At 42.2% G+C, this 11,032-nt stretch overlaps 2 protein-coding genes across 2 annotated transcripts in view; one reads left to right on the top strand and one right to left on the bottom strand.

Annotated features, from left to right (window-relative positions):
- The first annotated feature begins 1 nt into the window (after position 1).
- Positions 2-3,665, top strand: Hs3st-B (Heparan sulfate 3-O sulfotransferase-B). The gene is made up of 4 exons (XM_018023552.2): positions 2-396; positions 818-1,381; positions 1,589-2,079; positions 2,245-3,665. Exons 2-4 carry the CDS (start codon positions 936-938, stop codon positions 2,367-2,369), a joined length of 1,062 nt encoding a protein of 353 aa, XP_017879041.1. The 5' UTR covers positions 2-396; positions 818-935; the 3' UTR covers positions 2,370-3,665.
- Positions 3,666-3,815: 150 nt separating this feature from the next.
- Positions 3,816-11,032, bottom strand: part of LOC108624276 (UNC93-like protein) — a 37,074-nt gene continuing 29,857 nt past the window's right edge. The window contains exons 4-6 of the mRNA XM_018023437.2: positions 9,108-9,270; positions 7,129-7,396; positions 3,816-6,471 (exon numbers count right to left, since the gene is read on the bottom strand). Coding sequence (XP_017878926.1) covers positions 6,152-6,471; positions 7,129-7,396; positions 9,108-9,270 — 751 coding nt within the window. The 3' untranslated portion in view covers positions 3,816-6,151. The remainder of the gene's footprint in view (positions 6,472-7,128; positions 7,397-9,107; positions 9,271-11,032) is intronic.

Here is an 11,032-nt window from a genome sequence, read left to right on the forward strand (position 1 = left end):
ATGTTTGCGAGAGGCACGAGAGGTAAAGCTTTGTAGCGCGGGATGCGACCTACGGACAACAGTGGGTCACGCTCGGATTCGAACGAAACGGGGAGAGCCCGACGAGGATGAGGATCAATTCGACTCCTCTCGTTATCCGGTTCGGTAGCTATGAAATCTCGTCGACACGCCTTGTGTCGCATGCACCAACGTCTCTCCCTTCTCCGGTTGCTCCGTCGTTATCGATTGTTACGAACGCGCCGACTGATAACGCGTTAAATCGTGCACCTTCTTCGTCCGAACAAAACCACGTAGCTCCTCGCCGATCCTCGTACCCAGCCGTCGGAAAGAATCGAGTACATGATTCATGTATGCCGTGCATAATTAACGTGCTCCCGGATACTCTACGGCATGCAGGTAAGTCGCTGCGGTAAATACGTAAACAGTTCTCCCCTGTACGTAATCTGCTATTATCGTAGCTACGTTTTTCCTTCTTGAGAGAGCGATTATTTTATTTTGCTTCTTCAGCTCCCTTCCTTTTACCATGTGTCATTTATATTTTGTCGTGCATAATCGGAATAAAAAGTTTTGGTAAAAACATTTGACGTTGTGTATGAATTGATTTGTATACCTCGAGACCCATTCGATTCGAACGATAATTCCGCATGCCTCTCCTCGACCTATGCAACCGGCGTATCCAGCATGGATCAATTTTGCAGAATTCCGCTCCGCATCGTTTCGTTACGTTCTTAAATAAAACGTTCCGCTTGAATACTTGAAAATGTCTGTACGTAGGTTCTCTTTCTAATACGAGAGTGATCAGAATTGTTTATACCAGATATGATAAACGGGAAAGTATCTATCCTGACATATCAGCACGGAGGTAGAAGACTGAAAGCTTGATAATATAATGGAATCCAGGATGCCAGTGAAATTCGACGACTCTTGAGTTCATTATGGAATTTAGAAAAGGTCCCTGGCCGAAAAGAGTCCTAGCCCCGGCATGTTTTCTAGTCATTCTCATCTGGATCTTCCTGATCGACAATTCCTTACTGATCGTCGGCCTGTCCGGTAAAGCGAATCCGCAGAAACCTTCGAAACCGAACAAGGAATCCCTCTCGAACGATGCCGAGCCGAAACACTCGAAGGTATCGAAGCTTCAGCTGATGTCTCTGTGGACGGGCAACAACAGTCTGAAAGGATCCTCGAGGAAGTATCAGATCTTGAAACAGCAAGGTCTAATACCCAGCAAACAATTGCCGAGCGCGTTGATAATCGGCGTTAAAAAGGGTGGTACCAGAGCGTTGCTGGAATTCCTGAGGCTGCACCCCGCTATTCGCGCCGCCGGCTCCGAAGTACACTTCTTTGATCATCATTACATGAAAGGATTCCATTGGTACAGGTTGGTTCACCGTAGAGAACGAGGGAGAGTCGATTTAATTCCTCGCGGTCGAAAATGATAAGAGGTGCTCTTTCCTCGAATCGCTAGTCTTTTCCTTTAAAGGAAGACGAATATCGTTTCGTTCGGTCCAGTAATTCTTTGTTCACCATCATAAAGGGTGTTCTGGCATTGACAATGTTACCACTGTTGTTTCGTTGCACTCTGCAGGCATAGGATGCCACCTACGTTGAGCAGTCAAATCACGATGGAGAAAACGCCGTCGTATTTCGTGACGAGCGAAGTGCCGAGGAGGGTGCAACGCATGAACCCGGCGATGAAATTAATTCTCGTGGTGCGCGATCCGGTTACTCGAGCGATATCCGATTATACCCAGGTGAAAAGCAAGCGGGCCAACATGCCGAAGTTCGAGGATCTGGCGTTTCTGAACGGCTCGAAAATCGTGGACACGTCCTGGGTACCGTTGCGGATCGGAGTCTACGCGAGACATTTGGAAAGATGGCTTCAGTACTTTTCGTTGTCTCAGTTCGTGTTCGTGTCCGGTGAGAGATTGATCGTCGACCCGGTGGCCGAGATCACCAGGGTTCAAGATTTCTTAGGCTTAAAGAGAGTCATCTGCGAGAAACATTTCTATTTCAACGCGACAAAGGGGTTTCCCTGTCTGCTCAAATCTGAGGAACGTCCTACACCCCACTGCCTTGGTAAGTGAAACAATCAATTATTCTACGCGTAAACGTCAAACCGTTGACAAATCGACGATATCGCGATGTAGCCAAAATTAAACGGATACGCGTACCTCAAGAATTCTTCGAACGCGAAGCGCGGACGACACGGTCCCTCTAACAATGAAAATATATCGTTTCAAGGTAAGAACAAGGGTCGTAGTCATCCTTACATAGATCCTGTAGCCATACAACGATTGAGAGATTTTTATCGTCCATTCAATCAACGTTTCTACCAATTGACCGGAATGGACTTCGGCTGGTTGTGAGAGTAGATGATAAGCGAACACATATCGAAGCTAGTCAAGTAAAAGAGAATACATAGTCAATTTTGATTGAGACACTAGTCACAATTAACGAGGCACCCTTCGATTAATTCTTCATACCTTTCTACGAGGAGTATATGTATTTTTATGCACGTGGATTAAAGGGACATATCTTTTCCGAATGTGTTGACAATACACAGATGAGAATTCCTACTCTTGTCTGTGATATTAACGTCTAGATACGCGAGTACAGATTTAAGTACGATCGTCGCTGAATATTATCGATTGCACATGCACTAGTCAGAAAAATTGATGGCACTACGATTGTCGCTTGGTAATCATCTTCCAAGCTCGAGCGATTTTCGACGTAAACTTCGCGATGCCATCATTTCGTCGAGTAGCATATTTTACGCGAAGTACCTATTACATTCGAATTATAGCATATCAATTATTTAGAACTGTCTCTTGTTACGTTCTCGATTATACACATCTTTCAATACTCGTAGTATAGATCGTTATTAGTTTTATACGATTCCGTCTGAGAATAATCTAAATATTTCGTTGAACTCATGACGTTCCACTGTATCGATAGAATTTCTTACTAATCCAATTAGATATAAAATTGAGTCATATCGTAATGACGAAATTGCTTCCAACTTCTTCTAGTTACTTTTGAGGGTTAAGTGACACATCGTACAATTCCAAATCGAGTACAATTTAAAGTAATAATAAATTATGTCTCGCGTAATTAATGAGCAGTTTTAACGAATACGTTTCGATTAATTAGGTATAGAAATGTTGATAACGTCAATTAGACATTTGTAACGACTAGGACGGTTATTAAAAAGTTTGTGAAACGATACATGTACGTATAATTTCGACACGTGCAAGTGGGCGGGCTTGCATGAACTGCAATAAAAACGTTTAACATATTTATATTTTGTAAAACATGACACACACACACACGTATATTGTAAAGCAGAAATTTTTACGAGTCCAATTATAAAGTTTTAATTAAAAGCATTATAGAGATGAAAGGATAGCTGCGGATTCATCGAATTTGTCTCGAACAAATTATACAGACATACACGCCCAGAGATTTCCTTCTATTGATAAAACTGTTAATTAACTGTTAGCGAGGTTATTTGCAAATTCGTTAAGCATGCATTTAACCGTCACATCCAACGAGTACATTGTTAACAGTTATTTGCATATTAAATTCAGTTGTTCAAGTGGCCTGATTCGTCATTTTACACGAGAGATAGAATGTATATGAATAAACAACGATTTCTAAACTTATCGAACAGTATTCATTTATATACTTACACCGTTCCCAAATGTTCCTTTAGATTTTCGCAGCGTGTAACAATTACACGTTCGTCTGTCTCCTAAATTTATTTATGATATAATCTCGCAAGGAAATATTGGATAACGAAATAACAACGGGTATAGAAGTCTGTTACAAATTTTATAATGCTTTCGACTCGTCGGGAGAGAAAGCTATACGTTCCGTTTGCGAACGTCTTTTTTCTTTTATACAATCGTATAGAGTATTGTCTTAATACTTTGTGTAAGATAGTCGTTCTCCTTTTGTACAAACGTATATTCGGTTATCGGCGTTAAGAGACGAAATGTCTCCGGTTTGTTACGAGGGGATAAGCAAGATTACGATTCGAGTTTTAAGTACTGTTCGAGTACGAATCGAATGACGTACACTGTATATAAAAAATAATGTGACCTGGATTTGATTGGTACTCTGATCTTATGGTAAAGATTCTTTGAGCAACCTTCTCGAATGGCGGACGGAATATAGATACTGTCGAGAGAGACGTGTAGTACTAATGTAACTTGCATGATCATTGAACAATCGTAAGAACTAACGCATAATACAATGCGATTCGGGTAACAAATACTGATTCAAGGGACAGGTGTGTCCCTTCTTCTGCGAATAACAACGTTCCATGCCATTCGTTTCTCGTTAGTAACAACCGATCGTGAATCGTCTTCGCGTAAAGGCAAACATAATGTACGTTCTGTCTTTCTTTCCTGTTTTTCTCTCAAACTCTTTTAATCTACAAAAAGAACAAGGGTGATCTATAAAATTAATTTTGCTGAATACTTAATGTTAAATTATCAACTATAATGTTCCTTAAGTCTATCACTAAACACGTTCTCCGATACTCTTCCTAATCGTTAAGACCGTAATTCAATTGTTATCAACAGTTTTGTTACAAAGTCTCTTACAGGTGATCGTTCAGTTAATAAGTGACAGCATTTCGTGGTGCACGCAACAAATTTTATAATCTACGCACGTTTCATCGTTTTATCGTTCCAGGGAAATGTCCTTTCCTTTCTTATTTTTCTTAAAATTTCGTTTCAAATGCAGATGCACGATCCCAATCCTAGGCAGGCCCAGTCTGCCGCTTCTTGACGATGAGAGGATCAAACGTTTCTATTTGTATCTCATAATAGAACAAAGGACGGTCGTAAAACGTTTGAATAAAATCAATGTATCTTCGAATCATACGTAAATTCAATGCTTCTTTGATTGAAGTGCATCTGTGGTCATTAGTGGCAAAAAGTAAACACAATAATTAACAAGGACATGAAAGTCGGCCAGTTACCGTTTCAAAGTTCCTGGCCTCGCCGAGCCAGAACGCGAACGCGTTCCAATGGAATATCCATTTTACCGCGCGGTTACAATTGCTATCCATAATATATATATATATACATTTAGAAGATTAAATGGATTCACGATCGAAACGTTCGTCTGGGAACGTCCGACCTTTATCACATAAACTGGGACACAATTCCGATAAAACTTAATGGCAAGTTGCTATGTAGCGCTTCCACATAGTGGCGACGGGAGGTCTTACATCTTCTATGTATTACGAATACTCGCTGATCGTTCATGCTCGTCAAGCGGAATTCTCTTTTTTCCAGATCATTTCTCGTTAGACAAAATCCAACTTCTCGTAATCGATGTTAATCTTCGCGTCCTTTGAAAACGTCGAACTGTTCGTAGCTAAAATTCGTCGGTTTCGGCGATCCTTCTCTTCGTTAAACTCGCGTTTAAGCGAAGATCGGAGGAGTCGACTGTGTGAACGCATAAGGACGAGTATGGCATCGGAACGCGCTCCTAGCACCGTGAAGGCAAGCAATTCTTTTCTCGGTTGACAACGCGATCGCCTCGTCGAATCTCGGCACGAGGAAGGGTGATCCGATCTTAACGATGCGTACCCCATCCGCGCGCACCTCCTTATCTCTTGTTAATTTTGCACGAGTCGGTTTCTTTCTCTGGCATATTCCCTCTTCTCGGGAAAAAGTGCACGTCGGGCGAGTTTCAATATGTTTCTCTTTTTCGTCTCTTCGAGAAGAGAGGTTGACATCGGTGATCCAACTGCGAGATTCAAACGCGAGATTTATAAGATCGAACAAGAAAACAAGGATCGTAAAAGGCACTCGAGTGTTTTAAGAATTGAAATAGACGAACGACTTTGCGTAGCGGTTCTAATCGAAATCTCCCGCTCCGCGTACTTTCGCAAAAAGAGAAAAGAAAACGATCTGATTAACGATCGTCGTCTTTACGCTTCCTGTGAACGAGTCGACGATCGCGGCACGTTTCACCACGAGCCGTTTTCGGGAATACCACCGCCGTGGGAAGTGACTCCGCGTCGTTCGAGCGTCGTTACAGGAAAGGGTGAGCGATAAGGAAGGGTCGAAGAGAGAAGTGGTCGATCGTAGCCGAGACGCTTATGAGATTCATCGTCGATGCCTGAGCGTGTTCAGAGGTGCGTGATGATGATATCGTCGTCGATATCGTCCTTCTCGTCGTCGGTCTCCTCCACCTTGTTCGCCTCGGCCTGGGCCATCTTCGGGTCCTCCGCGATGGCTTTCAACCTCTTCTGCTTGCGCCTGTGCAGCAGTTCCACGATCGCGTAACCGCAGGTGCCGATGAGCAACGCCGTCAGCATCACGTACAGCTTCATGCGGGCGCATAGATGGGTGCTGTAGGCGTACGCTATCACGAATCCGACGCTCTCCCATAATCTGTAGTTGGAGAACGCTGCTTCCTTGTTACGCCTGAACAGGGTGCCGTAAAGACCTGGAAATACGAAAACAGTTTCATTTTTGTGTACAAAGTATCCCATGCACTTATCGCGAAGAGAACTTGTTCACTAACGGAAATCTTAATTGACCATCTAATGAGTAAATGCTTGATCATCGCGATATCTGATCGAACTGCACGGTAGGAAAATCTACCAGGCACCGAGATGAACTGAATGCGCTCGGTTCGGAGCCTGGCATAAATATTCATGAGGCCAGTCATTCATTCACCGATTGTCCGAACGCGAACATAAAGTTTGATTTTCCTATTGAACGCGAGTCGACACGTGCGGTTTCGAACAGTTAGCCGAGTAACGAAATTCTCCAAACAATGTTCGAGGAAAAAAAGAGACCCGACTAATTATTATTGTATAACGAGGCAACTACCAAAGGCTGACCATTTCCGAATGAAGAATTTATTAGCTTTGCCGGTACACGCTATTACGCCTGTTAGTCATAGCCGGTTTATTGTTGTTCTACACGCAACGCTTTTTAATTAAGATTTGACGGTAGGACGTTGGTTTTTTCGTATTACTATAATTGGACACGACCATAAATCAGAAGCTACATTTATGCAAACAATGTTATCTCTCAATTATAAAAAAAAGAAACTTTCGCGGTTACTGTTTTATTTATTGCCAATTGTCAAACGTACCGTTGACTTGGGTCTGCCATACAGCGTCGCCGACGCCCCACAGCCCGGAAACGGTAAAAAATACGTATGGGTTAGCGGGGTGCGGCTTCCAGTGGAGTAGCACTACGACAAGGCTGACGTGGACGATGGCGCCCAGCGCCATGAGCGATTGCCTGCCGACGAACTTCATTAACGAGCCGAAGAGCAACGAGCATCCTGCGTTCACTACTCCAAAGCAGATCATCACGTAGCCCACTCGGTGCACGCCTAACGCACACGAGATGTACGCCTGGAAATAAAAAAAGGGACACACAGTTAATTAAACGTGGAACATCAGTTTTCCCTGAAGTCCGTCTCAAAACGTTCTAATGAAATTCGATGAAATTTCTATCTATCTTTGCGATACAAGATACGCTTCTCAAAGGCGATTCCGGAGGCTGTAAGGATGTCGAGGCGCTTTCGTTTGGTCACTTGGCGAGTGGAACGCGAGCGAAGAGAATGAGAGAGAGAGAGAAAAAGAAGAAATACTGGTTCACGGGAATCCAGGTATGGAAGTGGTATCGGGGAATTGCTGCAAGAATAAGATTCCGTGCTATTTATAACATGCCGGCCCAGCTGATTTAATGGAAGGTAGCGTCCCGATACCTTTCAGCGGCGTTTATCCGTCCAATTACTTCATTCCCCGGCCAATTTGTTCGGACATTTCGTCATCGAACTGGTTTTGGAACGAGTTCGCCTTCCGAACTGTATCATCCTCGTTTTTCCGTTCTTTTTTATTCATCGTCGTCGTCGTCGCGGTTTCTCATCTCCCGTTCCACAGTGTCGGCCGCGATACGCAACCGATGGTCGCGTATTATACAACTTATAATTTAGCGTCGTTCAGCGATTTAAAAGTCAAAGGATGCGTGCCGCGGCGGTCGATATTTCAGCGTATCTGTGCATGATCAGCAGGCATGTGTTTCCGGAGAACAATTGCGCGACCTCGCATGGCCGTTACGCATCGCGAACCTGCCGTTCTGTATCCGGTTAGCGTCCGGATGATCCTACCAGACTTTTTGTGTTGCATCCGACGAGGATAATCGTTCACCATTTCAGTTTATTACGATCTCGTCTACTGCGTTCTTTTCATCCACCCCAATGCGACGTCCTTCTAATCTCGTGGTTACCTCCTGAACTCCGATCATAAATAATACATTTGATTGATAAATGTGACTTATAATGAAACGGTTTATACAAATATGAAGACAGCTGTTCTATGACGTATATTAAAGAGAACGTCTCGTTGCATGCACAGGTGTAAATCAACCGTTATCGACGATTCTATAAAATCAATTGTGGAGCAATCGGTGCGTTACCCAAGGTATGTACAGTTAGTATCAATGAATTCGAGCCTTGTGTTAATTTCATGACAAAATTCAAAACGAATAAAAAGCCCGCGTCTTGTTTTTTCATTGCTTGATCTGGCATCGATACTGTTGGAGTTTGACATAATTTATGATTCCTGAAATAAAAAGAATTTTAATGCAGGTTGTGGTAATGTGCATAGATTAAAATTGTTTTTATCTTGACGCGTTTCTTACTCGTTTTGAATTTTGTCCCCTTAGGGTAAATCAACATAAGGTCGAGTTGGCTCACAGATTCATTTTTATTAGCTGTACCACTGGCCCTTTATATTCCGGCCGAGTTATTCGAATTTATTGCGTGTTACCGCGATTCCGTTCTATCTAGTAACCCGTAAATAATTGCTTCCACGTTGTTAGGCACTAACGATACTATGTCAAACTCTCGGAAACTCGTTAATTAAACAGTTTCCTCTGGAAAGAATTCTGTGTATCCATTAACGCCTGACGCGATCCAATTATGTCCTATACGATTATTGAACCACAGGTGCGAAAACCAAGTTCAAGGACCATCCATCATCGGTTGGTAAAAATCGCGAGGTAACGTTCCGACCATGAATGTTAATGCCGAGGGTTGTTGTTCGTATCGTGGTTACTCACTTGTGTAAACTCCGCGCCGATGAACGCCTGCTCCATCCCGATCCACACGGTGATCGGTATGAGTAGCTGCTGGTACGGTTTCTTCAGTTGATAAGCAGTTGCCGAGAGCAATTGTATACCACTGAGCTCTTGGCAGTCGTTCTTACGTTGCTTCTCGCCGTACCTGGATCAATCAACGAAAAAATAAGTTATCATCGTTTCTATGAAGATTACAGAACGATCGAAATAATTAACAGCAATTGGTTCAATGACGATTATGAGTCAACAGTTATTTATAATAGTAAATGCGTATCGTGAAAGTTTTAATAGCTGTTTGTCGATCAGAAAATACAGATAATCAGGTTCTGCTATGATCGCGACCTTAAGGATGTATGGGCTGTATATTTAAACGATGCTAGCATGTTGAATTTATTATTATAAATTCCTATTATTATTAAAAAGCTATCTGTAAAATTTTAAATCAATTCATGGGTTTTTTGATAAATTATAGTGACTTAAAAACAAATTTCTAAAAAAATGATTATCATTCGTGGATTTTGAAGGAAGTTATTTCTAAAATTTTGTATACTGTTCTATTAATGTAATATATAGTAAGTGCTAAAATTTCAATGGTTTGTCATTGTTTTCATGTAAGCATTCGTACATCTTGAAAAGTAGGGACGTCTCTGTAACTTCGAGGGAAGCCGAGGCAGCTCGAGTCGATTAATAAATTATTTTATTTTTACTCTGGTTTCTGTTTTCCCCGGACGGAAAGTCTTGTAAGGATTTATTACGCGATTCGGTATCGCAACGCAATCGGGTAGCTCGTTCCTTATGCTAAATAAGCAATGCCTGTGACATTAAAGCCTGTCATTGGAGCCTTGGTAGACCGACCGGGCCCAGATATGCGTATTGTGAAACGTTGACGGGAATCAGTGAAGTAGAACGTGCCGTAGATTGATTAACGACTGGTTGGAAAATATTTCGTCGAGATCGAAATACCGAGATATGCAAAAAGGAGTATCCGTCGGTCTCTGCGTACGCGAGCGTTTCCTGTTTTCCTTTGAATTATCGAAGGAGAATATAACTGTTCGCCGGTTTTTCTTCAACCTTTTTTCTGTAACACTTGCAACAGCTCGCAATTATCTAAATAGCCTCTGTGTAACGGAGAGCACTCGATCTCGAAAAATCCCGAGTAAAAGTCAAGGGGAAATACATAACTCGATCTCATCGATATTTCGTTCAACAAAGTGAACGTTCAATCAGCAGGAATCGTACGTCGTGCATCTAATTATTCAAAATACATTGGAAAGTATTTGCGGAATCATTATAAAATCCTAAATACTCTTTAGAGTTTAGAAAGTAGTAAAAGAAATGGTAGAATTTTGCCAAGCGTGAAACGATGTCTATTTTTAAATCCTTCCCAGTCGGCATACATAAGAATCATCTTAAAAAAAGGGTACTCGGTTTTACGACGAGGGTACCGGGTTCAATTACATCTCGTCGAAAAACCGGTTTAACTCTTTTCCTCGCTCAAAGAAAATTTCCAATTCGACGCTATAGGAAATTGTATCGTTCTACGCAACGTCGATTTTTAGCTATAAATTATTGAGTGATATCCCAAAAATCCTGAATTCAATTTCCAGGAACGATGCTTTTGATCCCAGTGTTTCAGGTTGCAGTGGAATACGAGTGAAACGCGAGGCTCTTCAAACGAATCTGTTCGCCTCGGGCGACGTTGACCAATTCGCAGAGTAAATCTTAAACGATGTTAAACAACGGTGTTAGGACCTGGACGGCATTCCAATAGGTGAAAATTTCAGTTTCGCTTACGACACGTTGTTCAGGTTCACCGAGGATCATCAGAGGATTTCGATCTTAACACTAGATTGCCCAAGGAAGTAATTTTGACTGGTTTTGGGCAAATGTACAAATAATAATGCATA

Source organism: Ceratina calcarata, unplaced genomic scaffold (assembly GCF_001652005.2).
Source record: "Ceratina calcarata isolate Rehan_Ccalc_2016 unplaced genomic scaffold, ASM165200v1 scaffold305.2, whole genome shotgun sequence".
Classification (NCBI taxonomy): domain Eukaryota; kingdom Metazoa; phylum Arthropoda; class Insecta; order Hymenoptera; family Apidae; genus Ceratina; species Ceratina calcarata.